This window comes from Catharus ustulatus, chromosome 20 (assembly GCF_009819885.2).
Source record: "Catharus ustulatus isolate bCatUst1 chromosome 20, bCatUst1.pri.v2, whole genome shotgun sequence".
NCBI classification, from domain to species: Eukaryota; Metazoa; Chordata; class Aves; order Passeriformes; family Turdidae; genus Catharus; species Catharus ustulatus.
In genome coordinates, this window is record NC_046240.1 from 6,556,725 (window position 1) to 6,583,414 (window position 26,690).

Sequence of the window (26,690 nt, forward strand, 5' to 3'; positions counted from 1 at the left end):
TATTAGAAATAATGGCATGCTTGGAATTAGCACTGAAGCTATAAACGGTGTCTAAACATTTTGTTAGAGCAGTTGGTAACAAGAACTAACTTGCAATAAAGGATGTTCAACAGAGAGCCTGACCCAGAATTCCTTGGTAGCACGTTAACATGGGGTGCTATTTTCAGCATGTGTTATAGCTCCTAAAAATGAATATATATATTATATATATATATGAAACATATAAATATAATGTAATATAATATAATGTAATGTAGTGTAATGTAATATAATATAATATAATATAATATAATATAATATAATATAATATAATATAATATAATATAATATAATATAATATAATATAATATAATATAATATAGAAATAAATATAGTAATATAGAAGGCTCTGCCATAATCTGCTTTAAGGTTGAAGTAGCTATCTCTAGTTATCTCTAGATGCCACTTGGGCTGCTGACCTGGTGTCTCACACTGATGAGGCTCTAACAGAACCTTATTCCTTGTTTATATGTAAATATGAAGCTAGAACATATTAAAAAATATGACCTGAATGAAATGTAGACATTAAGTCTTTCTCCTTAATGTTTATATATACTCTGATTTCTTTCCTAAGTCTTACTTTAATTTATGTGCAAGCAGGAAACAAGACTAGTTTAGGTAATATTTAAAACTTTACATTTCCCTTAAGCATCTACTACAGTAAAAAGCACAAATTATTGTCTGAAGAGATCAGATTGCTGTGCATATCTCAGAATTTGCTCTTGGGACTTTCACCTTTGTGCCAACAACAAAAAAATTAAGTAAAAAGGCTGAAAAAGTAGAAGTGAGAGGTGATGGATTCCTGACATCCAAATGCTTCTGGAAGTGTTGCAGGTGTCACAACCATTTGTACTCTTTTCCACACAGCAGAAAATGCAAGGAAAGAAAAACCCAAACTGAGCCCCAGAGGTACAGAGGAGCTCCTTGGCTGCTGGGTGACTCAGGAGGGTTTTTGGCAGGGGAGTCATTGCTGAGCCAGTTGCTCCCAACATGGGAATTTCTGTCTGACCTGCCACTCAGCCACTCCTGTCACTCACTGTTAGCAGATGAGCAAGAGCTGGGTAAACACGAATAAATGACACTTCTCTGCAATTTGCTTTGTGTGAGGATCAAATTGAAGTTTAATGTTGATTATGTCTTGGCTGATGCAGAATTTCACTGCCAGCTGTAATTTGCAACTGACCCAAACCATCATCTACAAAAGTTGTGCCTTTAGAGTGAATAGGGGTAATGTAAGAAAAAAACAGCCACTGTGAGATGAGTCTATCATCATTTCTGGATTCGTGCAGGATTTTCTGACTAAACACTGCATTTAAAATATTTTCTCATTTTAAATACAACAGATGCTCAGACACCACGATGATGAACTCGGTATGAATGCTCCATTTGGTAGATTCAGTTACATAATGGTGCTCTGTATTTCTGCTAGAATTCTGTGCTTCTTTCACAATGAGCCCAGAAAGCAGCAGAAAATGGTTCCTGCATGTCAAGAATGTGGGGAAGTGGTGATTGATGCTATTTCTGTTGTTCATTGCATTGCCTTGAGACACTGAATACAAAGGATGCCAGAGCAGGTCACTGACAGAGCAATCAGCAGTTCAAACCTTCTCCAAAATCCACCACAGCTCTCAGTCCACCTTGCCAAAAAACCATCTGTAGTTCCATTTCTGTTCGGGGATTGGGCATGATGGGCAAGGGCAGAGAGACATCACAGATTGATGAATAAAAGGATGAGCAAAAAAAAGTTAAGAGAATTTGGTCTAGTGAAAATCTAGATCTTGCCTCTTTTATCCTCATTTCATCCTCTAGTAAGGAAAAATAAAGTTTAATGCTAACTATGAAGTAAAGGTTAGTCTTAGGGTTCCAAACCAGAAGCAGAATAAGGCAATTATCAGTTTTACCTGCTTTCTTGAGCACAAAAGTGCATTGTAAATTCAGAATGCTATTTTCCTATTTGTGCCACAAATGAAGCACAAGACTTTATATTCCCAGAGTGCCAGTAATGTGTGGATATGAGGAAAGCAATAAAGAATAAAACTGGGGATGTATTTTAAGAAGCTGTTGGTACTGTCCACTGGAGAAGATGTGGTAGCTGGGGGTGCTGGTCTCTTCTCCCACCTAAAGGATGAGAGAAAATTACCTCAATTTTTGCCAGGGGAGGTTTACATTGGATTTTAGGAAAGATTTTTGCCCCCAAAGGGCTATGAAGCTCTGGAAGAGGCTGCCCAGGGCAGTGGTGTAGCTCCCATCCCACAAGGATGTGCAGATGTGCACCTGGGGATGAGGTTTAGGGATGACCTTGGCAAACGACAGGATAACAGTTGAACTTGTTCAATTTAAAGTATCTTTTCCAACAATTCTAAGATTTTGTTTTTCTCATGCTCTTCTCTCCTTCCACTTTAGTGACTGGATTGCTCACCAATGATGTTAAAAAAATCATGTTCAAGTGCTACTCTGCCTTTGAGCAGATCTCCCTCCCATCTCTGCCCAGCTTGTCAACTCCAACATGGCAATAGCTGCATTTTTCTCAGTACCAATACTGTGAGAGGTTCAGATGTAAAATTACTAGTACTGGGAAAACATCTCAATAATGAATGTCATGTTATGGAGTTCAAGTTGTGTCATTGATCCATGGCAATGACAATTTGTGACATATCACCCATAAAAGGCACAAAAAGAAATCAGAATCCAAATAGTTCTGGCAGAACTTTGTGGGATTTCCACTTGATTTCCAGCACCTCAAAATATGATAACAGGAAAACTTTTAAGCCTAATAAAAGAGGAAAAAAGCTGAAATTGATATAATTTATGGTTAAGCTGCTGTTTGAATGTGAGTTGAGAGTTCAAACACAGAAGAGTTTGAGAAAGCTCAACTTGTTTCAAAATAGCCAAGAGCATTTCTGGAATGATGCTTTATTGAATTGTCAGAGGTCCTTTAAGATATTAATGCTGTGTTAGATGAGATGATAAATTAGAGTCAAATTTTAGAAATGATTCTAAGAAATTTAACACCTGTCAGAGGTGCAGAGTCAAAGATTCAGAGAAAGCTGGCACAGATCTGCCTTGCAGGCAGAAGATAAGTGGACTTTTTTCATTTTTGTTGAAGAATATCCTGGAAGCTTTTTTTAAAGCCAAGGGAAGTGCAAGTGCATTTTGGTGTTCATATGAATGGCATAAGAGCCAGTTTGTAATTTAATAGGCAAATTTGAAATTGAGAAATAGCAAGCAAGAAAAAAAAAAAACAAGAGGAAAGGGATTATCTAAGAATGGGAGATAGTACAGCTTAAGGCAGACAAATATAAAATTATCTTGTTTCTGAATGACTTGAGTGGTGTTAAACTCAGCAGGAAAGATAAGTGACACTTTAGAGCTGGAACTAAGCCAGTTATCTTCCTAAAGTAAGCCCTTTAGCTTCCTCTGAAGGCTTTGGTGAAAGAAGCAGGGTGTTGACAAACACTGCTGAACACGTGCAGGACATGGATGTGATGGTGGTGGAAGGGGCAGCAGTACAGTCACATTTGTATTTTTTATCAGCTTTCTACATCAGGCAACAGAAGTCAAAGCTTTTTTCCCGTAATAGACAACACAGTCTGTATTCATTTGCAGGTTAGTTTATACAGGTGAAATGCTGGAAATACCTGAAATGCCAAAGAGATATTTTGCCTTAATGAAGGAAGATCAGGGAACATGCCATGCTTTAAAATGTTGAGTTCTTGAAGAACTAATCTTTGGTTTGTTGGACTTTCTGCAATTAGAAAAGATGACTTTGGGCAGTGATTCAAACAGAAGTCTTTGAAATTTGTTTTGTCCATGCAATAAACTCTGTTGTGCTGGCAGGAAGCCTGACCTCAGCCAGGCTGTGAAAGCAGCTCTTTACTCTGGCTGGCAAAGTGCCTGGTCTTCAGAATGCTCCTGACTGCCATGCAAACAACACCCAGTGCTCAGCTCCTGCTGCCACCAGCTCCCACTGGGAGAGCTCCAGACTCCTGAAATACCAGCTGGGTGGGGATGCTGGGGCTGCCCTGGGGAATAATGCCTGAGAGGGGTGTGAAGGCACAACCTGCTCCCACCTCCCCGTGCAGCACCGTGCCCTTGGATGACAACACCTCCAGCTGGTGAGAGTCAAAACGAGCTCAGGGCTAATTCCAGCCTGAATGAAACACTAATCTTAAAGAAATTAGGATTTTAGTTAAAAGTTACAGGAAACTGGGCTTGAGATAGTTACCTGAAACTTAAATAATTGATTGCCTGTCAATTGATGTTTGCTGAGCTGTGCTTGCAATGGGAAAGGATGAAACTGGTAGGTAGGTCCAAAGAACACAAACAATTGCAACCAGAAACTCATTCTTTGCAAAACTGGAGTTGCCCCAAGAGCCATTTGTATTGTCATTGATAGAAAAGGTCAGGGTGAGGAAGACTCACCTTACTTCCTCCTTTTGAGACCCCTCCCCACAGAAACGACCCCAGACTCAATTCAAGAAGCCAACCACGCTGCTTAATGGCCATTGCAGCTAATTACCATGGGAAGCAGGGATGGGAGGGACTGGTGTTATGAATATGTATTTGTTTGAACCTTTTGTCAATAAATAGACTCTGTGACCACCTGTGATTTTGCAGTGTGTATTAGGGGTTACCCCACGCTGCTGCCCAGTGCTCAATAAACATTCACTTTGTAACTTTAAATTGTTACAGAGTCTTTTGTCCGTCACAGTTGAGTATTGGTGTTAGACCAATACTCAATCTTGGTAAATCAGAATAACTCTGTGAGGAGGGCAGGCAGGAGCAGTGGTCCCTGCCCCTCTCCCAGCCCAGCTGCAGCCACCTCCCCTGCCAGGACACCCTGGGCAGGATGCATGGCTCAGAGGGGATGATGCTCCTGCTGTCCCCAGTTTGGGTGCTCCCAGTGTGACTGGAGTGCTGGGCTGTGGGAAATACTCTGGTTCTCTTTGCATTGATGCCAGTCCTGTAAAATCATGCCAGTATTTGGCTGTTTGTGCATGGTGATGGAAATGTGCTGTTCTTTTTTAGGTGTACAAGGAATGATGGCTTTATCCAAGCAATGTCTCCCGTGGGTTTTCTCTTAGTCTTTCCCCCATGCAATTACTATTCACCAACTCTCCCAGCTGTACTTTCTTAAGTTAGTCCTAGTGCTGTGCCTGACACCTCTTCCTTTATTTGATTTCTTTGTTATGTACCATATCCTCTGGTATGGCTTCTGCACAGCAAAAAAAACCAGACAACAAACCCTTTCTCTTAGTGCACAGATGAAATGGAGCTGAAAATTACTGCAGATTAAAATCCAGCTCTTTGAACTGTAATGCTAAGAATTCTTCAACCAAAGTAGACACCTAATTGAAGATAATGTTGACTCTCTCTGTAAGTTTATTACTTTGTCCATCTTACATCATTAGGCATGTATCTCATTTCATTGTCCTGCAGTAAATAGTTTGTTGTTGAGGTGAGAGGCTGGTTTGTGCTGTCTGTAGCCAAAGCTGTGTTTTACCTTAAATTCAGGCAGTGCTGTCTTTAGCTTTTGAGTTATGGAGCAACAGTGTAATTATCCTTTTACCTTGCCAAAACATCTGATTATTTGTCAATGATGTGAAAACCTGAGAACTTAAATGTGAGAAATTCCAATAGCAATGCAGCTGTTATTTTCTTTCATTGACAGTTTAACAATATCAATTCACCAGGCTGCTGTGAGGAAAGGATTGCATGTGAAACTGTCAGTGGGGGACTGAGTATCACTAAAAGGATTAATAATAAAAGATTTATTTCTGATTTTAATAAGCTTAATATATATGCAAAGTAAGTGTTTAGCTTTATAATTCATTTAAATATATATGATTTTGTTTTACTGCATAAAAATTTATGTGTTCTTGTTTCTCTAGCCTTTGCAAAGCCCATTATCTCAAGTTTAAAGGGAGACACATAGAAAGAAGAAAAAAGAAAAAAATCTAGTTCTTCCTACTTAAAAAAAAAAAAAAGTTTTATAAGTGCGAGCCCAGTATAACATCAGAATTCTGTCTCCAGAGTTCCCTGATCTCAAGAAGTCCCTGAATACAAGTAAAAATTGCTGGTTTCTCAGCAAACAGCATGAAGAGATTTTCCTCGAAGAAAAGTTTTAATAATTAAAATTAGTCAATACTGAAGTGCAGAAGGTTATTTGATCTTGCTCAGAAACTGACACTTTCCAGAAGAGGGAAAAAATGCAATCTGTCTAGTAAATCACTTTGTGCATAACTGGGAGTCAAGTAGAAGAAATTTGCTGCAGAAGAAAAGAGGGCAACTCACCAGGGAAATCGGTTTGCTGAAAACAATTGTGAGTTTGAACATCAAGGTTGAGATTTTTAGGACATTTCCTGAAAAAAATCTGTAAGACTCTCGAGATGTAAAAATGCATTTGTTAGTACTTCAGGGCATTACATCTCAGCCACTCTATAGAAAGTTGCTGTTGGCTCTGGTGCTCCAGTCCAGATTTCAGTTTGTCTGCTTTCCCCCTGTAATTCCCACTAAACTCAGTTGTTTTGTCAAGTCAGTCTGTATTTCTGTGCAGAACTGAGCCTGCCCACCTTCATTTAACAGACTGAAATTTTGCCCCTGTCCCCTCTGTCAGCTCTGGACAGTGGCAGCAGTGGAAAGATGGAATCAAAGCCATGCCTGTGGCTGTCTGTGCCCAGCAGGGCTGGGCCCCCTTTGAGCCCTGCTCTTCTCCAGCCTTTCCTTTGATGCTGCCTGTGCCACTCCAGCCCTGGTGTTTTCCTTGAGCATGTTCAGACTCAAATATTCCCATTTTTATGAACACCAAACCTCTCCCCTGTCCTTCTCTGACCTGTTTCTTCCTATCACTTAAAATCTGTCATTTTTCTAACATCAGTACTGCCAATCCAGCTGTTCCATCGCCCACTGTACATTTCCTAGGAATTTAAGGAATTTAATTAGGGAATATAAGTCTGAGACCAGGCCACTGCTTTTCCAAGGAGTTGTCACAGAGGGAAAGTGTGGGAATTGAGCTGGACAAAGAGCTGGCTTCACCTGCAATGCAGAAAACTCCAGCCCCAAAGCCTGGGAGACACCCAGCTAGGAGGAAGGAGATCCTTACATCATGGTGAGGTAATAAAGAGTTGTCTCATGGGAACTGTTGTGTTAATTAGTTTGTTGCCAATCAGGTGCTGCTCTTGGTTTCAATATATGGTTGGTTAACAGCAGCTGCATCTCTGCTTCTGTTCCTTATCCTGGTATTGCCTGGACCCTGTGCCCCCACCCCATCCACACCCCTCTGTGCTTTCTGGGGTTCAGGTCTTTGGAAGTTGTCCCTTGTACCATGTGGTTTCTACCTTTGTTATTTTTACATTAAAAGTTCTTTGCTCTGAGGCAATTCCATGGTTCCTATCTCTCTGTATTTGCACCACAAACTCCCTGGCTGGCCCAGCTCTGCTCTGTGCCCTGCAGTGGTCACAGCAAAGGGCAGTGCTGCTGCTCCACCACCTGCATCACTCTGGGGATGGCACAGGTGGGAACTGCAAGTGCTTCTGGAAGCACAGAACAATCAATTTAGGTGCTCTGGCAGGTTGCAGTATCTCACCTTTTCTTTGCACAGATAAACTGTCTCTGCATTCTCAATTTTAGCTCTGCTGTTGCATAATTAGAAACAACAAATTTCAGAAACAAAAAAAACCACAAACCAAATGTTACATTAACTGCATTATAAAATATTACTTTATTTTGTCATACAAGGAGGGCAGCATTAATGTACAACCTAAATGTGCAGTGATGCTGTAATTCAGCAGAACTGATGTTGTGGATGAGAAAAGCCCTAACCTTCTGAATTCCTTTGACTTGTTTGATTCACCCTGTTTGATCTCTCTCTGTGGCAGATCAGATGAGACAGCAGAGAAGGAGGCAAAAAAAGACTGTCAGGGCAAGCAAACTAGGAGATGCATAACCAGCTTTTCTGCTCCTACTTCCCAACTTTGGAGCACTAAACTGTAATTTTTAGCTAAGTTTATTCTGCATTATTTGAAGCACCACAAAGCACATGCATTGTTTTGGAAAAAAATCAATTAAAACCACAACACAAGAACTGCCTTTAGCTCAGAAGGTATCTGGGAGAACAGGCACAGACTCAGTCTGCTCATACTCTGAGCAGGGAGGTGAAGGTATGATATTTATACTCTTGATAAATGATTTGATGTTCTTATTATATTTTCTGGAGCTTCTAATTTTTAAGTAAGGAACACTAGAACAGAACATATTTTTTAGCATTTTTCATGGCTATAATGGAGTTTACAAATGAAGTGCTCAAAAGTCAGTAAGTAGTAGAGGAACACCTTGGAGCTGGACATCTGGCAGGTGTCACAAGTCCTGGTGTAGAGAATCTCATGGGTGGGACAGGCCCAGATCATCCTGCAGGCTGAGGTGATTGCAGTAGTTTGTTCACAGATCAGTTTTATACCCTCAGCGTATTTACACCATTATTGGCCAACCCAAAGCCTGGTAAATAAACAATTTAATACTAAAAATAGATCTAATTGGACAAGGCAATTGCTACTACTCGAAAAGACCCAGATAAAACCCTGCAGTCCCTGGGGCTGAGGTTGGATTACAGGTCACTGTTGCAGTTAGATGAGAAAATGTTCTGAGAGTGATGCTGTGAACCTTCCAGGAACTCTCAACAAAGTACCTTTCACCATTTTGTGTCTGTATTATGAAAACAAGCCCTAATCACAGTCCAGACAAGAGACCAGAGCAAAGAAAAGCAGGAATGAGGATGGGGCTGCCATGGTAAACTCCTCTGCAGGCAGGAGAACCAGCAGCTGGGGCTCTGCCAGCTCCCCAAATTCCCATTTCCTTCTGCTTCCTCCACTGCTAATAGCAAATGGGGACAAGGGTAAAACTGCCAGCAGCAATAGAGGGGAAAAGAATTCAGTGCAACCTATCCAAAGTAGGAGCAGCCCACATTGCTTCAGAACAGGAGGAGCAGGAGGAGAAGGAAGAAAATTTTTCATCAATCAAAGATGGTTCAAAAGATCTCAAAAGAAGACAGCTTCTTAATAAACAAAATATTTTTGTCTAAGCAACCATTACATAGTGGATTATTCTTTCAAACCAGCTCAGCATTCACCTGCTGCTGGTTTTATCTCATGTTTATATATGTATGCACACACACATATGGTTTTTAGCTCTCACTATGCTGATAATTTGAGAAAATTTGGCCCAAAAACTTGAAGGCTGATGCATCACAGCAGGTGACAGATTTCAGATGACAAAGGCTGTTTTTCTCTCAAGTTGTTGGCAATATTACTGTCTGTAGCTGGAGGTGTTGAGGTGCTCATGAGCCATATGTGGCTCTTTTACATATAGTGTCACTTGTGTAAATGAGATTTCCAACGTGAATTACAATGACAAGGGAAGCATGCTGTTGATAGCACAGAGCAGTTTGCTCTGCAGAAACTGGTGCAGCTCCACTTCCCCACAGGTAGATGGTGTAAGAAAGGTGCTCAGATGAAATGTGGGCATTTAAGGATTGCTTTATTTGCTTCATTAGCAGCAGTCTGATAAACAGTTGTTCTGTCACAGGTCTCCTGATTAGGATCAAAGTGTGAACTCTGTCAAAATAATTAAACGGTTCAATAAATCTGAGATTATACATCCAAAGAAAAATTACTACACATTTAGAGACATTTTAAGAGGTATTCACCCCATCAGCATTCCATGAACTTTGAAGACACATCTTGTAAATTATTTTTCACTGCTTCATTGATTTTTAATATTTTCAAAGGCTTATGGCCCTGCACTCCAGAAGTACTTTGAGATCTACTTAGCTTGGGATATTTATTATACTACAATATTCTCTATCTGGCATTGTTTTTATCTATCTCTTTCTCTATATTGACAAGTTAGGAAATGTAAGAAGTAGCTGGTGAGAGGCAGGTTGAGGTGCAGATGACAAAAGCTTTTTTGGCTGGCACAGTGTTGTCTGTGCAGGATGGGAGGGTCATGACTGTTCTTTGGTGTTTGGATGCTGCAGTTTGCACAGTGCCCTGTCCTGGGGTGATGAACCTTCCCTGGAGCAGCAACACTGCAACTTCTGCTGCTTAAGGTGCCCATCAAGGGTATTAATTGAACAGAATAAAACAGAATGAATTCTGAGAAATCAGGCCAACCTTTCTGGGTCTTTGCAAACACCACGAGCTCTCATGTCCTGATCTTCACCCTGCTGTCCTGACTGCAGCTGACTCACCCTCTGTCATTTGGGCACAATGATTACCCTGAGCTAATTGGCAGTTAATGGGGAGTCGTGCTAATGGCTGTGAGTCCAAGGGCTGTCATTAGTGTGTGCAGCCACCAGCAGCCCCACATTTCCAAGGGGACCATGGCCTGAGAGCTTCCAGCACTGGACATTCTGAATCAGGGTTTTGGTTCAGACCCAGCTCAAAACAAAACAATGAACTAAAAGGAGACAGATGGCACCTTCCAGCTCCTCGCTGCACTTTTATTTTCTTCTTCATAAACATTAAAGGACAGATTTCCAGTTAATGTAGGATGATACAGCTCAGTAATTCTGTTGGTTTTCTAGAATTCTCCCTTTTAAAAATTATTTTATTTTAAATTATGAACATCTTCAGATTTAATAATAGTCATTCACTTTTAGTTATAAGCTGCCACATTCAGAGCACAAAATAAGGAATACTATCTAGCAGCACACAGATAAAATTGATCTTTCAAGCTGCCCAAATATTGTTTGATGATCACAACAAAAATATTGATGAATTTACAAGAGCATTTGAAAGATGGATGACATAAACTGATCTGATATTCTTTGTTAGGAAAGAAGCCTGTGTCTTAAAAATTCTCTTTTCACCTTAATCTTTTGGTAATTTCTACAGTATTAGTAATTTCTAGGTACTTTATTATTTAGTAATACCTTGTGTGCATAAAATAAGAAAAAATGAAGTTCATATAAAAGCTCACAGTGAAGTTTGCATTTTAAATTTAGATGGATTTAAGTATTTTAACTCCTAGGGATTGCATCCTGGTTTTTCTTGCATTGTGACCCCCAGAGTTTTTGTGTTTCTGACAGTAACAGCAAATATACATCTTAAATCACATCTGCCATTGTCCCCAAGGCTTCACTTATTTACAGAGAGGTTTTGATGTATATGAAGATTGGTGGGGATAAACCCTGAATATGCTGCCTGACAGCTCAAAATTCTAACAAAAGAGTTCTAACTTTCTTTGAAGTATTCATCTTTAATACTGACTATATCTAAAAAATAGAAAAAATAGTGAGGTATTTTCAAATAGGCCATGGGAAAAAGGCTTTTGGAACATCTTTTTTTTTTTTCTTTTTTTTTTTTTTTTTTTGCCCTGCCATTTTTCCTTTCATCATTTTCCTGGATTTCTGAAAGAAAATCCTATGAGGATAGAATAGACTGACATTCATTAGAATCTGGAAGAATAAGGATGATTTTTTTTTTCCTTTCTAATTAACTGCCCCAGGGAATGGCTCTACCAGTCAGGAGGAAGAACAGCTCCTCTATTGTGCCTTTTGTGACTTAGGAACAGTGGATGGGGAGGCTCTAAGCTATAATTCAAACACTGAAAATCCTCTTAACTGAACACACCCTTGGGCTTCACACAGAATAAGGCCTTGCACTAATCATAAGCAGAACTAGTTGGGATTTTTTTTTTGCTGAAGCAGGGTTTTGCTGGAAAATGCTTATGTGTCAAAACCAAAGTACCTTGTGGATGGAATTTGATTTCAAAGAGGTTTTTTTTTTTTTTTCTGAAAGACAAGCAGAGACTATCAGAAACCTCCCTGATTTCCTGCCAGTTTGTCTTGTGATTCATCCAAGAGCCTGCAGACCAGGGACTGGCTGGTTTTCCTGTGATGTCCCTCCCCAAGGAAGGGCTGAGTGTGAATAAATTAATGTTTGTGGCTACAGACAAACAAAGAGACAACCTGGGTACCATGAGCATAGGGGCTTCAAGGCTCTCATAGAATATCTGCCTTCCCCTGGAATTGCTGGGATTAGGCTGTGCCTTGCAGCCTTGGATGCACATGGAAATATTCCTGCCTGATGCCTCTCTCCTGGCACTAAGTGTGCCCAAACCAGGCAGGGCAGGGCTGGGCTGAGCCATTTAAACCACAGCAGCACCACCCTCCCATGGTCCATGAGCCACCTCACTGCCCCCACTGCTCTGAAGGTAAAAATGGAACAAAATGTGCCAAAATTTAAAATAACCGAAGCAGTCTTGGTGTAGCAATTTGTGTTCTGAGTTAAATTGGCTCCACAGGTCAGTGCCACAGCCCATGAGTAACAAAACCACAATACTCAGAGCTGGAGGAGAGCTCTGTCTGACCCTTTGATTATTAGTTTTTTGTCTCTGAAATACAGGCACGTCCTGCTAAAGGAATGTGTGGTAAAGAGGGCTTCATGTTCTGCCCATGGTGGATTGTTCTGCAAATGCTTTATGTATTTTTAATGATGTTTTTATTGGTAACATATTTTTGTGATATTTTATTGACCCTTTCCTGTTTTTTTAATGTGAAGAGAGCAGGCAATGAGCACTAACCTGTCTCCTAAAGCACTTGACAGTGGCACACTTAGCAGTACTACGAAATCTTTTATCTTTTTCTGAATCAGAATTCCTTATTTCAGGCAAGTATGCTAATTTATCATTTATGCACATTACCACAAGCTTTTCTGTTATTCCCAAAAATAAAATAAAAAAGAGGATAAAAGTTTGCTTCTTCTGGAGAATCTTAGCAGAATTTGAAATCCATGCTCCTCTAATGCTTTATTTAATGAATTTTAGTGCAGTGCAAATGCTGCACTGAGAGTCTGGCGGATTGGAGCAGGAGGAAGTTGGGTCTCCACAAACTCACCAGAATATTTCAGTCTTTATGGAGGCAAAAGAACAGCAGGTAATGCTGATTTACCAAAATATGAGTACTGGTCTAATACCAATACTCAACTGTGACAGACAAAAGACTCTGTAACAATTTAAAGGTACAAAGTGAATGTTTATTCAGCACTGGGAAGCAGTGTGGGGTAACCCCCTAATACACACTGCAAAATTCCAGGTGGTCACAGAGTCTGTTTATTGACAAAAGGTTCAAACAAATCCATATTCATAACACCAGCCCCTCCCATCCCTGCTTCCCATGGTAATTAGCTGGAATGGCCATTAAGCAGCGTGGTTGGCTTCTGGAATTAAGTCTGGGGTCGTTTTTGTGGGGAGGGGTCTCAAAAGGAGGAAGTAAGGTGAGTCTTCCTCACCCTGACCTTTTCTATCAATGACAATACAAATGGCTTTTGGGGCAGCTCCAGTTTTGCAAAGAATGAGTTTCTGGTTGCAATTGTTTGTGTTCTTTGGACCTACCTACCAGTTTCATCCTTTCCCATTGCAAGCACAGCTCAGCAAACATAAATTGACAGGCAATCAATTATTTAAGTTCCAGGTAACTATCTCAAGCCCAGTTTCTTCTAACTTTTAACTAAAATCCTAATTTCTTTAAGAGTAATGTTTCAATGAGAAGTGGGTGGCTGAGCTCCCATAGCCATGGATGCTGTCAGATTAATTCCTGTGCCAGCACGGGCAGGGATGGGACCCTCTCCCCATGCTGTGCTGTGGACAAAGCATCAGGCTGGGCTGGAGGTGCTGTGTGCCACTGATAGCTCAGGCCTTGATCACTCTGTGCTTTGATTGTCAGGGGAAATGGGAAGGAAATTGCTAAAGGTGAGAAGAGCAAAGATTCACGCAGCAGAATACACCAAATATATACTGATCACATTGAACATGCCTTGGGAAAGAAATTTTTATAAATCTATTTTCTTTCTTCATAGGAATTTTGCCTTTGAGAGAATGTGACAGCTGTTTCTGGCCAGCCCTGCACTGAAGGTTCAGCAGATGAAGGCTCTGGTGCCAACTGCTTCTGTTATTAGCAGAATTTCCAGGGACTATACGGTAGTGGCATGTTCATACTCAGATAAGAAAAAGTAAATAAAATTCAAGCTGATGGAAGGAGATGGACAGTAATGGGCTTGCCTTTTCTAGCTAAAATCCAGAACTCTCTTTGGCTTTGATAGAACTTTCAGAGTAATAACTTGTATGTGGTGCTTTTCTAATGTGCCTATGGCAAATTGTCAGTGACAAAATGTTTTCATGGCAGGTAGATTAAAAAACCCCCAACCAAAGCACTGAAAAGTAGCTGAACACAATTAATTAATTAATTCCTACTGAATTTTAAACAACCAAATCTTGGCAGGTGTATGCTCTAACATCCAGTTAGTTTATACAAAGATAAGAATGCAGACAGATAAAGGTGAGATATTAGAAGATAAATGGAAAGAAAATTGACTTGGAATAAATGTGGTTTAATCTTGTCAATTTTGATTCTTCAGAGTGTTAGCACTGATGCCATTGTGGCTGCTATCACCTGCATGCTGTTTTAAAAGCAGCTATTCCTGAGAAACTGTTCTAATTTTAATAATTTTAGAAAGACATGCTTCTGAGATGATAAAATGGATTTTTGCTTCCTTTTATTCTTTGTAAAACATCCCAATCCATTATCTATCACAATTTTGTCTAAAGAAAACAAAATTTAGAAGTATTTCCTTCTCAGTCTTTATTGATATTACAGTGATGGCTAAAATGAAATACCTCAAATTTAAAGTATTTTGATTTTCTGGGAGGCAGTGTATGCCAGGAGAGGTCTACAGTGATGGAGGAAGGTCAAGTCAGTATTCTAAATGAAAACTCAAACTCTGCCACCTCCCAGCAATCCCTGAAAATGTAATATAAAGGCAGCTGCTTGAAATGAATGATTTAGTTGGCTTCTTGCTAAGATATTAAAATGTGTCCTAAGAAACTGTTAAACATACAGGAAGGGACAAAGACCCATCCAAAGAGCTGCTGAAGCTACAGAAATAATCTGAAGGTCAGGGCTGTATGAGGAAACTGGGATTATTCCCAGGGAGGATGGAGAGGTGGGAGCTGTTTTTTATTCTTTTGATAAATTGTAATAATAAAAATGCTACCATTGCTTTTTATTTTTGTTTGTCGTTGTCCACAGTAGCTGCAAGAGCTTTTGTACAGGTTGATAGCAGGATTTCTCCTTTCTTTGGAATGTTATATTAAATGTATTTGGGGAAAAATTTAAAACTTACAAAAAGTGGAATGGAAAACTGATTACCAAGTGACATAAAACAAAACCCATTTCAAAACACACATAAGTTTTTTCCTGCAGAAGTAAATTGCTCTTTAATTAAAGAAGAGTCATCCTGTAGAAGTGAAGTCACCCCAAGCAAATGATAATAATTTGGAATGAGGCAAAGTGAATACTTCAAAAGTGACACTGGAGGTTTAGAGTGCTGAATGTTTTCATGTCCCAGTGGTTTAAAAAAGCAAATCCTACAGCTGCTACTCTAAGCAGAAAAACTCCACCTTATTGCTTTATGATGCTGGATTTTAAAATTGAGGCACCAGAGGGATTTAGATTACAGTCAGTGACAGACTGTGCTCTCTTCCACTTCTCCCTGCCCCCAAAAGAGAGAACAGTTGGTAACCAAAAAGTAAACATGTGCAAAAATATATTTATTACTAAAGGAATCTGCTTCACTTGGTATGTAAGAAATTCAATATTTATTATTCCATGCAGATATTTTGCTGTGTCACATGCTACATTAATGAGCTGACATTGTCATAAAGCCTGGAATTTGTTTGGACAGCTCCTGCAATTCCACCAATGGATGGAGAGTTCATAACATTCAGAAAAGTAGCTTCCAATAAAGAAAAGTCTTCTGGCAAGAAATGCCCACATATGTGTAGGCAATTAAACACAACCCCTCTAAAAATCTGCTTGTAGAGTTTCTTAAAATTCTGTGTAAACAGACAGTATCTATAGGACTTGTATTCCAAAATCCTGAGAAAGCAAGAGACAGAAATAAAATTGCTGCCCCCCAGAAATGGAGCTCCTTATAGCAAGCTATATTGAATTTGCTATGCAGAATCCAGGAATAATCATTTGCTTTAGTAAAACATGGACAAATCCAGGGAATGTGGATGCTTTCAGGCTTCAGTGAGCACAGAGAGAAACATTTCTGTTTCTTGCTAGAACTGATTTGGGAGAGAATGTCCTGCTGCATGTCAGAGGGAATGACAAAGAGAATGTCAATGTAGCAGCAGCTGGTACCCAAATTCAGCAGCCTGGCTTGAGGGGAAACTCCCTTAAATACCATACACAAAATTTTCAAATATTTAAAGATGCATCCTAGAAATCAGCTAATGATCTACAGAAATCAGGTGGCTTCAGTATTGTTTTGTTGTCTGAAATTAATGTATTCAATTATTCCAGAAAGACTTAGTGCAATTTTAGCATGACTAAATAATCAGAATGATGACACACTAAAAGACTGCTGTAAAGGCTCTTCATTTGATGTGAACTGTAACTTTTCACCTCCAGTGATGATGGATTTTCTCAGTAATCTGAGAAAATGAAAGCCTAAAGCAAAGATCAAAATCCTACTTGGTACCTGAAATTCAGTCTCATATTTTGGAAGGGGTTAAACACTTGTTCTGAACATCATTCAGTCTCCAGATGGTTTCTAATGATTGGGATTATAAAATTAAATGACTGTTCCTTTCAATTATATGTTATTGTCAGTCTTTCTGCTGAAAGACATAAATATGTAATTCTGGCCCTGTATCTTTTTCTTAGCTTGTATCCATGAAGAGCTACAGCTGCATCAGGTCCAATAACTGAATTTCTGGGATTTATCCACCAAAGGAAATACCCTTTTACAACTTGCTACAAATAAAACCATTTGATTTTTCCTGTTTTGCCTGAACTATCATAAAATGCACACTTAGGCCTATATATGCACTGTAACTTCTATCCTTAAAAAAAAATAAATCAAAAGCCTTATTTGTATTTCCACTGCTAATCAAGTTTTGGAAAGGTGAAAAAATAACAGGAATGCTATTTATGATAGGAGAAGCTGATTACACAGGAAGTAAAATTCTTTATTGCTGTTATGAACTTTGGTCATCATATAACTTGGTTTGTGTAATTCCTAAGGGAGGGATAAAATAGTATATTTATAGAATCTAATTTTCATTTACAAATTCCAGTTGGGCTACAGTGGCACTAAATGCAAACCTGTGACTGGGGGAGTACCCTGGTGCTGCCTGGCAATGTGGCCATTCCTACAAAAATGAGTTGTACTTGCTGTGTACTTTTCTATTTATATATTTATGATCAATGATTTATAGTTGCTACACCTTCAATTGATTTTATAATTCCTCCTGGCTATTGAGGTTTGGGATTTTTTGTTTAATAAGTGTATATTACCCATGGCCTGAAGATGACTGTCCAGCCAAAAAATTACAGGAACATAAGTTAAAAGTCAACTACTTCAACAAATTTAAAGATTAAACTGCATTTGAAGGTCAGTAAGGATCAAGATGTATTTTTAGCACTTAGTGCAGTAAGTTTACTGCCTTTTGATATAAAATTTCAGTTCCCTTTTCCTGGAAAGTAATCTTTCTTGTGGGCTCCAACAGAAGGACAGACTTTCTTGGTAAGAAACACCAGCTGCATTTTGTTATATTAACAAGCAGTAAAAGCCCATTTACCTTAAAAGATAACATTGAATTTGGTTTAGAAAAACAGAATAACCCTGAACGGGCCATTCACTTAAGAGTTGGACTTGATGATCCTTGTGAGTTCCTTCAACACAGAATATTCTGTGAATAAGTGTCTTTTTGGACTTCAACTCTGCTTTTTACTGATATTGTATAAAATTTTAGGTGAAGCCATCTCTAATCTTTGGTGAGGACAGAGGTGCATTCTTACAACTGAAGCACATATTCATGGCCAGTGATTTTGAATTACTCATGAGAGCAGTCTCCCCACACTTTATTGATGACAATACTACCACCTCTCCCCAATTTATATTCTGTTCCTGTAGCAATTTAATTTGTTACCTATTGACTTTCTCCTTTGAAGTTCTACATTAATCTGAAGGTTATAGAGATTTTACTAAGCCCCCCTTCCATTAGAGACATGTTCCCTCAGCTGGTATTTTTTCCAGAGGCTGATTTTTCAACATTAATAATAACATTAATTTTAATACAACACAGTGAACTTATCTTCTGGCTGAAATTCTTTAAAATGGCTTCCTCCACTTCCAAGGGAGGCTGCAAAATGTAATACAGTGACCTGTGGCAACTGAAAAATCAGAATTTTGAACTTCCCTCTTTGAGTTACTGGCAGAGCTTGGGGGTTACCTGGTGCAGCAGGGGCTGCTCACAGCTGGATCTGTGAGCACCTGGAGGGATGGGGTTGGGAAGGAGCAGGAGATTCCTGTCCTCCCTCCTCAATGGCATCACCATCTGATTTAATCCTCCTCCCTGAGGAAGGACGATGTGCTAGCACAATCTGATTTCCAGCTTTTTCTCTGTAAATGACACCACCACGAGGTGTTTTGGGGAGGTTCTTTGGAACCTCACAAGCAAGTCTGGGGTGTACAGAAGGTCTCAGTAACAGAGCCACTGTTTGTGTGATTTAACAATTCAGAGTACTCTAATTCTGGTGCACACTCGAATTCTGGATTAAACTACCCCAGCTGGCTGCTGGCTCTCATAGGCTGTCTATCTGACAGTCCTGCTCCTAAATATATCCCAAGTTGGATTTACAACACTGAGCTCCCTGTAAGTAATCCTTTACTAGAAGTCCCCCCCTCACACAGAATATTCCTGCAGTTAAAGAAGTGGCAGTAGCAAGAGGAGACTGGTGCTTCAGAACATCCCACTTCTCCCTTTATTTCATTTTCTTGTATTTTTGTGTTGGTTTTCTCAGCAGCTTTTAGCAGCAGTAAATCTCAGTTCCAAACTGTGTGTACAGCAATACATGCTCATTTATTCAGATTCTCTTCTCACTTTCATTTTAATTCTTCTGTAGCAAATAAAATAATTATGTGTTTATAATTGGTCCATGGCTTTTTGGAAGGGGGGGCAAAGAAGAATTTTTTCATGTGTTGTGGACTATGGTCTCTTGTTTGAAAGTCTCCAGCCACTGAGTTTGTGAGAACTGCATAACCCCAAATAATTAAGCTCCTTGACTTTCTGCCTTGGCACTGATAAGGCTGCCACAATGCACAGCCACAAAGTGGTTGGAGGTCTCCTGCCAGCACATTTTTCATTTTTATGCTTAGGAAAAAAAATTGACCATAAAAGTTTTTTATGACTTTGCCACATGGTAAAGTTAAAGGGTCCCATTTTTACCATGAGCCTTTTGGAAGTTGTTACCTTTTTATTTTAACAAGGCAGACATGCCTGAGCTACACACTCAAGCCAGTTCTGCTGTTTCAATGGAAAATGGGCTTTTCATTAAATGATACAGACTCTGAAGCATTAAAACCTGTTTTGCATAGAGGCATTAGGCAGCAGACACAAATTATTGGTGGCTTAGCTGGAGACTTTCCCTAAGCCAAGATTTTCTTTTAAAAGCTAGGATGTAGTAGGATGCTCCTGCAAAGAATAGGGAATTAAACTCACTCAAGTCTGTATCACAGGGACAAGTAAATACTCCATTTATTTATTTAAGCATTCCAAAGCCTGCCTGCCTTTCCATGTTACCAGTGCCAAACATATTGATAATCTCATACATTGTTTTAAAGCCCTTAAACTCAAACTATTTAAACATTAGTTCAATTATTCTGTCTACTAAAGTGATAATTGGGGGCTAAAAGGTGACCAGATTATTGTAGAGATCTCTTGACAGCCTTTAACACCTAGTTATAAGCTACAGCCTGGAAATTTTAAGCCTCTCAGTATCATTCAGTCCACTGCACATTCTGAAGCAATTTGCTATTTCTAGGCTGGTTTTTATGCCATGGTACCACTCCAGTGCTCTCCAGCTTGCTCTGAGCTCCACCTGCAGAACCAGGCAACAAAGGTCCCTAAAATAAATTACTTCAGGTAGGATTTCCAGATGTGTGAAGAATATTGCAGCTGGTTCAAGGTGGATTGGGGCTGTTTAAAGGATTCAGTTTAGGCCTGAGCCAATCTAAGTCTGGCAGTGCTGGGAGGGAGAGGTGCTGCCCTGTCCTCTGCCTCTCCCCAGGCTCCCCTGGCTCTCTGCAGGTCCTGACTCCACCATGGCTTGGAGACTCAGTGAAAAAGAGGGCAGAGACACGGATGGGAATGGAGGCAAGGAGCTGCAGGAATAATTCTGATTGTCATCCACTGGAATAGCCCACCCTTCTTGGATAACCTGGGAACTGTTTCCCCAGTGAAACAGAGGTTTGTGGAAAGCCCACAGAGGGTTTGTCCAACACAGCTGGGAGCAGCAGCAGTGGGGCCAGCCCTGGCAGCTCAGTCTGCAATTAGCAGTCACACAGTGCAGTCCTGCAATGATTTTTCCCTGGTTCCTAAAGCCTAAGCCAGCAAATATTCATTGCTATTCTTACCTGCACCAGTGAAATTAGACTAATGAACCCAGGCAGTTATTTTTCTTTATCCCATCTCCACTGGCAGCACTATCCAAGGCAGGAGTGAATGGTAATTAGCAGCAAGCCTTGAAAGCACCCGTGACACCACAAAGACACTTTCCCAGGGAGTCAGCTGCCTTGTTTGCAGCTTTTCCCCTCTCACTGCTGGGAGATGGAGATGTTACATCCCCCAGTGCTGAGAGCATGTGGGAGATCACTCATTTATGCAGCAGCACCTGCAGGAGTGGATGGACACTCAAAGAACTCCATCAGCTGCTGCCCTTCCCTGGGACTCTGCAGCCATTCAGCACCACTGATTTGCATCTGGGCTGGTACTTTGGAACAGTGTGTTCTAGAAGTAACACTTAACTGTGTAGGTGTAGGCTCAAATTAGTAATTAATGCTTGACCTTGCTGTCCACCCGCCCAAAACAGGAAAAACACACCCTCAAAGGACAGAATTCATCTCAGTATCTGAAAGGGAGTCCTTGAATCTCAGCTCCTCTGCCTGCTGTTTGTCTGTGCTCTGTTGTCAAGGGAAATGCATCTCCACAGATTTGTCCTGTCCTAGGAGACCCAGCTCTGCTATCAGCACTGATTAATCCTCTGAAGGTGCTGAGCTCCTTCTGCTCACTGCAGGAGGATTCAGACAAGATGAAACCTGCACACACTGCAGATCCAGCTGTGCCTGCCTGACAGCACCTTCCACTTAGCTCAGTTTTCTGCTTTTATGAAGAAATGTTGAAATGTTGTCTGTTAGAAAACACCAAATATTAATAGTACTGCACAACTCCAACTTTCAAAACTAGAAGAGTCTAGGTAATAAAAAGTATTGCCAAACAATGCTCTGCATTTTTGCATTGTTATAGTCTAGGACTGATGAGTTAAAAACTTAAAAACTATTTTAAAAGCATCTGAAATGGTGATGCTATATCACAAGTATGTTTCAACAGATTTTTGCTTTCATGTTCAGGCAATTTTTTGGGTTTGAATATTGCTCTTGTGTGCCTGAACAGCAAAGACCTGGTTTACTACAGCATGCTTTACTTTTAGCACTTAAAGGAGCAATATATGATGAGTTCACTTATAGAATTTAACAAAGGGAACCAAAATCAGTTGTGTAAGACATCAGTAATTTCACAAAAAGGCTGCCACAGGCTATATATAGCTTATAAAACAAAACCAATGATTACCATCAATTGTAACATCATCATGTGACAATGCTGCAATTAATTTCTTACTCTTAAATAACTGCTGCTGCTCAGCGACAAAGAAAATGCCCCACATTTACTGACTCATCATCAGGCTGTGATGCATAGTACAGATGTTAATTTGATTACTCATCTCTGAGAAAATGAGTGCTTTACAATGAAAAAGCTGCTCTTTTATGGTATTCTGAAATAATGGTAACAGAGTGGCTTTAAAAATAATCCCTACAGTAATACAGATTTATTGTGAAGCATTATTTTGAGTTGTAGAGTTGGACACAGTTCACAGCCATGGCCCAAGCTGGAGGAGGATGGGGTGCTGCAAACCTCATGCATCTCTTTTATGTGAAAATATCCCTATATAAGGAAAATGGAAAGATCCCACTTTGTTTGTTCCAGAAAGTCTGCAAACTTTATTGTATTTCTTGGAAAGTGCTCCATCTAAGCCACTAGAATATTTATCCAGCAAGAATAATGGGCCATTCTGGAATAGGTATCAGGATCAAGAAATTATGGTCTTTCCTGGGACAGGAAAAACATATTACAGACATATATCTAACATACAACATGAGTATTCTGGCAGGGACTGCGTGTGCAGTTAACTTTATTTCTTGAGCAGAATTCTGTGGAATCATCTCCAGAATCAAGTACCACCTTGTTTCTGCATGAATCAAAGGCAGAATGGTACTCAATGTAAAGTGTTACACAGCAGTGAGAAGCAGAAGTAGCACTTCTGTGGGAACTTGAAGCACTTACTTTTAGTTAATCTCATACTTGCCTTTACAGGAGACATAAAGGCCCCATCCAAAAAGACCTGATTACTTTGTGTAGCACAGATGAGGACAGTAGGTGTCTCTATATACAACAGCACAATTGTAGATACGAGTCACAAAATTTGCTTAAAAAAGAAGGAAAAAAAGTCCCTGATTTTCTGCACGGCCACAGGACAATTTTTACAGATTAACTTGCAGTTAGAATGAGAGGTGGGGATCCCCCAGCAGTGACATACCTCCCCAGAGAAGGCCTGGCCGTTGAGGAGGTGCTCTGAGCCCTGGCTGTCCTCGCTGCCGAAGTGTAGCCGGATCTCCTCCAGGCGGTGGCTGTAGGTCATGGGGCCCCCGGAGATGTTCACCAGGTGCTCCTTGTCCAACCGCAGGGACACGTGTCTGCCCGTGTTGTACATCGTCCCACTGACCTGAACAAAGTGCAGAAGAGAAATTTAAAAAAAAATAATGTTTTTTTTTGATTTACCAAAATATGAGTACTGGTTTTACACTGATACTCAACTGTGATGGACAAAAGACTCTGTAACAATTTAAAGTTACAAAGTGAATGTTTATTCAGCGCTGGGCAGCAGTGTGGGGTAATCCCTAATACACACTGCAAAATCACAGGTGGTCACAGAGTCTATTTATTGACAAAAGGTTCAAACAAATCCATATTCATAACACCAGCCCCTGCCATCCCTGCTTCCCATGGTAATTAGCTGGAATGGCCATTAAGCAGCGTGGTTGGCTTCTGGAATTAAGTCTGGGGTCGTTTTTGTGGCGGGGGGTCTCAAAAGGAGGAAGTAAGGTGAGTCTTCCTCACCCTGACCTTTTCTATCAATGACAATACAAATGGCTTTTGGGGCAACTCCAGTTTTGCAGAGAATGAGTTTCTGGTTGCAATTGTTTGTGTTCTTTGGACCTACCTACCAGTTTCATCCTTTCCCATTGCAAGCACAGCTAAGCAAACATAAATTGACAGGCAATCAATTATTTAAGTTTCAGGTAACTATCTCAAGGCCAGTTTCTTCTAACTTTCAACTAAAATCCTAATTTCTTTAAGATTAATGTTTCATTTTTTTTTAAAAAAGAAACTCTTTGGAGGTTTTGCTCTTTACGCACCTCGGCGCAAACACAGCGACAAATCTCGTGGTTGTGAGTGGAACAACCAACCTCAGGTCACACTTAATTTCTGCTTTGAACCTTACACTGTGTATTCAAATATTTTGCTAAAACCTTATGTACACATTTTAGCCTTGGGCTGATGTGGTGAATGCACTGTTGCACTTCTAAGTAAGTAGGTTTTTAGAGTATTTTTCATGCTAGGTCTGAATAATGGCTTCATTTCAAAACTTCTGCACTGGAAATAGGAACATTTCAGCTGACATAAATTATTAAAGTCCACTTAAACAAATCTGAAATTTAATTTTTTCCCCCGTTCTTTTAATATTTATAACAAAGCTACCCAAAAGTAAAGGTGCTTCTAAAAGCAGAGCTGCAATTTTTCATTAATGGGGAACTCTGTGCCTCCTGGAGCTGCAGGTAAAAACTTCCACTGTCTTCCCACGCAAGTCTCTTTGTTTTGTTATAAATATTTTATGTGTACAATTGCCAGATCTTTAGCCAGAGAAGTGCAGAATGAATTCCAATTTGATTATATATGTCTAGTTCCTACTACACATCAAATAGCTCCTTGAGATTCATCTTTATTTTTAAAAAGGCTGAATGCTGTGCTTTATTTGCAAAGTGATTTACAGCTGCTGTAATGAAAAAAGAAAATGATTGTGGACATTTTTCATATGAATATAATTCTGTAATGATTTCCACTTTCTTAGAAAAAGTTTCTAGATCAAGAACTTCTTTAATTTATGCCATTAGAAAGTCAAATATACCAGTTTGAATTAAAGTAGAATTATGATTTATTTTAAAACATTCTGCATGGATACAAATGTACACTTGAATAACATTCATTTAATTTATGAAGTAGAAGTGTAGCAACAATATGCTTTGTTGCACTTCAATTTGAAATGAAAGACATGACTATTATGTATTATATCCTATACTACATCAGTACTATGGTAATTAACATTGCTGCAGTGTCATTTTATCTATAATACTAATTACTGAGTTTAAATGACCTGTTTTCTTGCACAGTACATTGTAAAAAGTTACACTGAACAGACTGTGCACTAGAACTAAATGGAGGAGATTAAACAGCTTTTGATTGTTGTGGTTCTTTACACTTTGATACAGATGTTCTACTTTTTTGGGGTGTTTATTCCAATTTAAAATAAGCAGTAATAAATTTCTTATGAACAGTCATAAAGACAGATATTCCTGTTTGCTGCAAATAAACCACAATGATTTTATTCATAAATGCTCCTTACTTTTTCTACTTGACTTTGCATGCATAATAATTAAATACCAAGTTCAGCTTAATAAGTGGAGGAAGGTCAGTTTATTGAATTTGGTTTCAGTACACTGCATATAAATGACACAAAATTGCTAATCATAAGTAACAAATGCATTTTAAAAACAAACAGGGGAAAATGGTTAAAGCCTCTTATTCACATTTGGAAGCTCATGCTTCACTGAGCCCTCAGTTAAATTCAGCAGCTATGCAAAATATTCTGAATCCATTTTCTTACTTAAATTGGCATAAATCTCAAATGAGGTTACCATTATTTTCTCTCTCGAAGTAAAACTGACCCAAATAACCCCTAATGTGAATCAAATTAATCTCCACAGAGCAGAGAGGGGAAATGATAAGAGGCAAATTCATGAACAGGAGTAACATTTGTCTTTCTTATTTCCCCCTTCATAAAAATGCAGTGCTCATAATGACATGGTATTGACTTTTTGGAACCAGAATTTCCCTGCATAGCTGCAGATGGGGCATTCCAGTAAAGCACTGAAGCATCTGAGGTGCCTCATTTCTGACCTGAGAGCACCAGAAGTGAGAATTGTTAAATTCTCCTGCATGGACACAGACTGGGCACCAGGCAGGACAAAGCCCAAGATCTTCAATATGAAAAATACCTTTTTGTGTGCCCTCCTAGGTTTAAGGGAAGCCCTGGATTTATTGCTGTGTGTTCCCAAAGAGGAGCTGCAGAGATCACCTGAGATCCAGCACCAAACTGCACTTCAGGACATTCCCATTCAGGAATTGTAGGGTGTTGTATTTTCCATGTACAGAGATTACAGCTGAATGAAGAGGCTGAAATATTGAGGATTTTTTTTTTTTTTATGAGGGACTCTGTGATTTGCCCAAGCTCTGCAGTTGGCTGTGCTTGATTATGGGAAGGACCATCATAGCACTATGTGAATTTCTTTTTTGCAGTTCAGGATATTGTCTGGTTTATACAAAACCCCAAAATCTCATCACCTTTATAGGTGTACATTTCAAGTATAACCATTTACAGTCAGGACACAGAAACACTTAAATATCTTCACCCTCTGTTTGTAAGCTCAATACCCACAAATGCTTTTTGCAGAGCAAATAATGCATTTTCTTTTTCCTGTGTGCAGTTTTAACTGCTACTGCAGGAAAATGAGGTTCTGATCTTGTTCACTATTGATAAGAGAAGGATTCTCCCTGTTTATAGAACTGAGCCTTTAAAGTGATGATGACTCATTTCAGAACAGCAAACCAAGTTGGTTTTGAGGGGAGCAAACTTGCATGTGGCCTTACAAAAGGCTGCAGGTGTAGAAGTTAACAAGAAAGTATTTTCTGCATTTTGTGCATTACCCTACAAAGTAAACAGCATGGAGAGTGGGCACCTGATGGGGAAAATGTCTTTTCCTGGTACAGTCAACAGTCTCTGCTACTCCAGAAAGCACAATATTTATTTTTTATCAGAGGACTGGGTAAAATGTTATAGGGTAGCTGAAAAGGCTCATTTAAAAGACCTGTTAAGATCTATATAACTATTTCCTTAATTTGTCAGAGGGATCTCAGGTGTTTCAGCCTGGTGGCCTTTGTGTTGCTTCTTTCTCTGCTTTGTCTCTGCATATTTGACTTGAAAGCTACACAAAGATGAAAACTCAGCAAACAAACCTGGGGAAGAAATAAGCACTAAATCATGATCTCCTCTTTTTAAGAAAGATCAATATTCACATTTATCTTATGTGCTAGAAATGAGACTGCAGTAGAGAGAACATATTAAATCATCCATA

The 26,690-nt window shown here is 39.5% G+C and overlaps 1 protein-coding gene across 1 annotated transcript in view; it reads right to left on the reverse strand.

Moving 5' to 3' along the window:
- CA10 (carbonic anhydrase 10) overlaps nt 1-26,690 on the reverse strand; it is a 173,031-nt gene that overhangs the window by 16,975 nt on the left and 129,366 nt on the right. Inside the window, exon 5 of the mRNA XM_033076882.2 lies at nt 22,757-22,942. Coding sequence (XP_032932773.1) covers nt 22,757-22,942 — 186 coding nt within the window. The remainder of the gene's footprint in view (nt 1-22,756; nt 22,943-26,690) is intronic.